General features: G+C 38.9%; 1 protein-coding gene across 1 annotated transcript in view; it reads left to right on the forward strand.

The window, feature by feature from the left end:
* The first annotated feature begins 2,846 nt into the window (after positions 1-2,846).
* The window catches only part of TPBG (trophoblast glycoprotein), an 8,926-nt gene continuing 5,965 nt past the window's right edge, over positions 2,847-5,807 (forward strand). Inside the window, exon 1 of the mRNA XM_008640287.2 lies at positions 2,847-2,914. Coding sequence (XP_008638509.1) covers positions 2,847-2,914 — 68 coding nt within the window. The remainder of the gene's footprint in view (positions 2,915-5,807) is intronic.

The raw sequence follows: 5,807 nt of genomic DNA on the forward strand, positions 1-5,807 counted from the left end.
AGGGAAAATAGACCAAAAATATATCTAAAAAAAAATCAAATATTTTCTGTTTCTCCTTATGTTCAATACCTACAAATTTAGGCATTTCAGAAATTTGTCCCATTTATTCATATCTGTCCCTCTGTTTGGCCACAGAATATAAATGGACCAATTAAGACCACTACTTCACTTCCATTTTTTCCCATTCTTTTGACATCCTATGATTGAAATCTTTCAGATCTAGAAAATGAAAAGGGGTGGTGTGAACTTGTAACTGTTTTACTTTGTTTTTAAAACCTTCAAAGTACTAAGGATGCATGATTTTGTTTTCAAACTTCAGGTTGAAAGAGAAGCATATTTCAACAGAGAATCTTTTCACTGTAAAATCTTTCAAGTGAAAAAAATTGGCTAACAGTTCTCACGTTCATAGTACTGAAGGTTTTTAAGCTCTGATTCAGAAGTACCTCAGCCACAAATCAATGGAGTTTGGGAAAAAATATTAAAGAGCTCGTGTTTGAACAGAATGTAATGTCTTTCTTCATCAAGCTGTGTTGGATACAATAAGGAACAATATGCTGGACTAGGCAGACTTTTGCTCCGATGCCGTAGCAAGAGTTTGGCTCTTTTTCTGGCACTGAAGTTCTTTCCAGTTTACATTCAGAAATAATGAACTTAATGGGGCAGACCTCAAGCCTTATACAACACTGAGCTGATAATTATATCAGACTTTACCATGTAAAATACATTGTACTACCCATAAAAGATACTAAGATAGTTCAGCCCAGTGACATTAACTTTCCATGGTTAGCTGGTGATGACACATATGCTTCACTATTGCACTAAATCATTAAAGCTAGCATACTTTTAAGCATGCAAATTTGGACAGAGAAATCTGAGGCCTTTTGATCCTGACTTTAATTAGTGTAGGCAAGTTTATTGTTTATCCTAAGTATGCACTTTTGTTTTCTGAATGTCATCCAATCATCACTACCCACCTTGAAGTACTACAGCTAGCTCCCCTCTTCACTCAATTTTACCCTTTTTTGAAACAGAAGTGTCTTCTGTAGCCGTTTTGCTTGGGCAAGTCTTTGCCTAAACTTTGTAAAGTTATTTTAGTCTTTCCATATAAGTCAGCATACAGCTAGCCTCCAAATCACTTTTATTGTTCCTTCCTTTCTTTCTTCTCTCTTTCTTGTAATTTTTTCCAGTCATAGGATGCCAGAATGGAAAGCAGTATTTCAGGTGTAGTCATCGATGCTAAAGGGGAAGGAAGGTATCGTCTTCCTCCTTTGCTGACAGAATATGCCACCTCCACAAGAAAATCACTGTATCCCTTGTTCCTCCCACTCTCTTCAAATCTCTACAAATGCATTCCTTTCAAAATGCTTCAGACATAGTAACCCAGAAAGATGCAAAGAGTTGAGCTAAAACTGGAGAAGGATGGGAAGGCAAAGCAAAACAGGAAGAGTTCAGTACAACAGGACTGTATAAACCTACATGTGTCATGGTGGTCAAATGCAGGTAACAAAAGATCAACAATCATGGAGGAAAAGAAGCAGGGGACTGATTCACCAAGCTTTTTAATGTTGTGTATTCAATTATACTTGTGGAGGAGAATCCTACCCAGGCAGTGAGGTTGCATTTTACGTCTGCTTTGTCACATCGTAAACAACGACACAATGTGTAAGACAGGGGAGAATCAAACCCCATATGTTCTCAAATCTGCTGAGCCTTTTATATGCCTTTTTTTTTTTTTAATGGGGAATTCATAAAATACAACTCTTTCCTACAAAGACTTCCAGTTTCAACAGATGAAAATGTTCTCATGAGAAAGGCTTTCCATGGAAATACTCCCGACTTTCAGTCCTCTGTGGTTAGAGCTCCCGCAGCCCTGAGTGCTGGAGTCAGCCACCCTCACTTGCCAGGGAAGCAAGGGCAAACTGGGAAACAACCTTGGCACAACAAGCAGCTACAAAACCTTGGCACAGCACTGCCTGCGGAGTGAGGAACGAGTGGGACTGTCGAGAGAAGTGTGAGGAACACATTGGCCCAAATTCCCTGCAGATCTGGGTTTCTACTTTTCAGACAAAGAAGAAAGCAGCATATTTCAGCTCTCCCTTCCTTTTCCCACTACAGCTCAGTGACTGCCCTAACCTATGCCATCTTTTAAGAGTCCCCTAGAAAGCATGAGCAGATGTGAACTGGACACCAGCACCTCAATCCAGTGTGGTGCCTTCCTTACTTACTGTAACAAAGACAACATTGCCAGTTGGCCAAAAAAACCAGGATTTTGAGTTCAGCATCAGCTGGGAGTGACTGTATGCAGCAAGCCAGGTCACCATGGCACAGAGCAATGCTAATCCAACAAATAATCTGCTCAGCCAATTTCCCATGTTTGCCTTCAGGCATCGAGATTGACATCCCAAGTGGACAGGAACAATATACAATCTTTCCAGCTGAAGCCTACTTATATTATCCACCCTGCACTGCGAATCAGAGTAATAAGGAGCTACCAGAAAGCAGGTCATTTTGGCTCTTCAAGAAGTACTAAAATCAGAAGGCTTATTTTGTAAAAGGAAGAGCTTTACTGGCTCTTAGTAGTGATTTACTCTAAGTTGAATTTACACAGAAATTAGAACTAAACTTGCATACTTAAAATTAGAATAATGAAAAAGAAATTACCATTTTGAAATCTGTATAGTAGTCTATCAAAGACAGCTTAAGACATGCATTGTTCCTGAGAAAAGAAAGAATAAAAGCATGATTGAAAGTTTAGCCTGACCTGTTTAAGCATGTTAAATTCTCAGTTATATTGTGGTGAACTTATAAGCAGTTATTCAGCTTGGCTCCTGTTACAGATACTCTACATGTCAGAACAAGCAGACCTGGAGTATGCGCAGAGGGCTAAGCAGACAGTGGCAGCATCTGGAATACAGTAAGTCCTCTTCCCAAATCTTTTTTCCTAGTATATTTCTGACTCCAGCTCTGGTAGCTGGTTTTGCTGGAGGAAATCACCATTGCTTCTTTCTCATTTGAGTAAAGGGTTTTAACAATAAAACACTACTGGGAAACCTGGGGAGAAGGTAAAGAGTCTGTCTTCGCAGTTGCACCAGTTTTCAGCATTGCTTACGTTCAGATGGGGGCACTTTGTCTCCTCTGGTCCCTTCCAATCCCAGCTAAGCATGCAGAAGTCTCCAGAAGTCAAAACAGTGCACTATGACAGAAACCCAATTAACATATTTTAAAGACCCCCCCCAAAAAAGTTACTTTTGGCTAAAATCTTTTTTTCTGTTAGTTCTGGCAAAGTTTACTGTGCTTTCACAGTATTAAAAATCAACATTCTCTGTATTAAATTAACTTTCATTATTTCAATATAAAATTGGAAAGCATACAAGAAAATGCAAACATAGATTCCTTGAAGCTTGTCTTCTGCAAAGCTTCAGTCGAAAATTACCACATAAATTAAAGTGCACCTAAAAAGAAAACTGGAACCAGAATGTTTATGGATGTTTATGGAATGTTTATGAATGTTTATGTGACATGTGAATGCGGATAAAATTCAAACAAGAATTCGAGGCAACATTTGGTTGCTGAAGTAGTTTTATGACACCATCTTAAGGATTCTGATGGTGTTTGTTCAAAAGAAGCCAAGCCTCAAGGGAAACAGGTGTCCCTGGGAGGACCTGCTGGATCTCTCTTTGTAAGGAAGCAGACGGAACTTGCAGTTTCTTCTTCCACTTTTGTGGGAAGATATTTTTGGTAGAAGAAAAGAATTCTGGTCTCTGTGCAACTGCTCACTTGGTTTATTATCTTTAGCACATCATAAATACCCTTCCAAGGTCACTTCCTATGAAGTGCTGAGTATCTTTATGCAGTGTTGAGGCAATGTAGAAACACTGCACAGAAAAAACAAAAATCTCCTTGTTGATAAAGAAAATTTTAAAAAAAAATTACCACTATTTCATGGAGTCCTACCCCAAGTTATTCCAATCAGCTGCAGGCAGGCCACTCAAAAGGGGTATCCAGCACTGTTTACTATCTGTCCAGGGGGCATTGAGAAGATTATTTAGGCTGGGATCCATCTCAGTGAACTTAATTAAATTTCAGTATCTAAAATAATCTTTCAGATTTTCCTAAGGACAGTGGAGTGATCATGACAAATGATACTTTATTCCTTTCTAGGCTGAGAGCCTTTAAAGGGGAATAGCAATGCCAAAATGGTAAAGCAATACAGTTATGACAGGCTGTCCCCATGACTCTCTGCAGCCCCTTAGGCAGGTGTCACATTTTCACTTTGTGGGAGCTGAATTACCAGAGTACTGATTTTCAAAAGCAAACAGATCTCATCACTGTCACATGAAGCAAGATTTAACCCTCTGGAGAAGATGGTCAGAGGTTTCCTTCATGATTCCAGATGGCCAGCATGTCATCCAGCCTCAGCCTGGAGCAGCAGAGAGACTGGAGCATTGTCTCAACCCCTGCACCCTTTAACATGAGCTTCTCAGTCAAGCCCTGGGAGTATCAGCCACAGGAACAGTTTCCTAATAGTAAATTAACTTCCAGTTTGAGTCCTTTAGCCAAGACAATATATTTTTAAATCCTATACTTTAACTCAGGCAGAAGTTTTGCATAACCTTTATGCAAAAACCTATGAGATTCTATGAGCTGTGCAATGCAAATTCATAAATCAGTCAACCGTAATAGACAAAACTGACCTGGAAACACATCAAGGTTCATTTTTTTTTCATTTTCCTAGTATAGATTACAAACATCCAGGAAATCCACTCAGTATAGGTGAATTCAACAGAAAATACTTCTTTTTTCAGAGTATGCCTCTAAGAAAAGTTGTTTTATTTAAACAAGAAGAAATCAGATTACAATTTTCTTCCTCTTGCAAGCTTAAGCACGCTTAGCAGGTACAATTTACTACTGGAATAACAGGAAAGAATAGGAAAATACTTGTTATCTGTTATTTGCATTACTGCAGCACAATCAAGTACCTGTCAGTGAGCACTCCACAGAGATGGAATAAAACCACGTACCCTGCCCAAAGAGCTAACCTGCTCTGGAGGACAAGAGGCACAGTCCCATCTAGACAGTCATGAAAAGCTGGGAACTACTAGGAAAACTGTGGTCAGCACAATGAGCAGATCAGTGTAATTGCTCTTAATTGGACTGTTTAATTCAAAATTACATTGTATCCAAACATTTTATAAGAGGTGGTTATGGTTATGCTGATTTAGTATTTTTTTCTTTTATTTTTGTTAATGTATTTAGTTACCTGTTTTTAAAAGCCATCTCCTTTTGGAAACTATTTATTGGTCACTGAATTTTACTGTTGTCTTGTAGGACAATTTGGGCAGGGGGTGTTTCTTTGACTTTTTCAAAGAATTTTCATAGACTAGGAAAACAAGTGTTTCTCTTACAAAATGCAGGACTTCTTTACCTATCTACTTTTCTAAGCATTATACTAAGAGGCATGTCAACAACCATTCAACTAACTAAAATGTCCTGCAGTGTAGTGCCACTGTTTTTCTAACTCAACATCAAAGCAATAACTTCCTAAACTTCTGGAACTGCTTGTGAGTCCAAGATCTTATTTGTATCACTATTGCTTCAGGCACTCCATATTTTCTTTTCTCTGTAATCTTCGTGTAAAGAGCATGCTGCTTTATCAGCTGGACAGCCCTTGCCTCTCATCTCAACCCCAGACTTTCCTGCACCGTAGCACATCAGGCTAGAGAGAGAACAATCCTTCAGAAACTGGCGGTTTAGTTCACTATTCTCCAGATTCTGGGGCTGATTTTATCAAGACTTCATACTGGATT

This window comes from Corvus brachyrhynchos, unplaced genomic scaffold, assembly GCF_000691975.1.
Source record: "Corvus brachyrhynchos isolate BGI_N302 unplaced genomic scaffold, ASM69197v1 scaffold87, whole genome shotgun sequence".
In the NCBI taxonomy this organism is placed as follows: Eukaryota; Metazoa; Chordata; class Aves; order Passeriformes; family Corvidae; genus Corvus; species Corvus brachyrhynchos.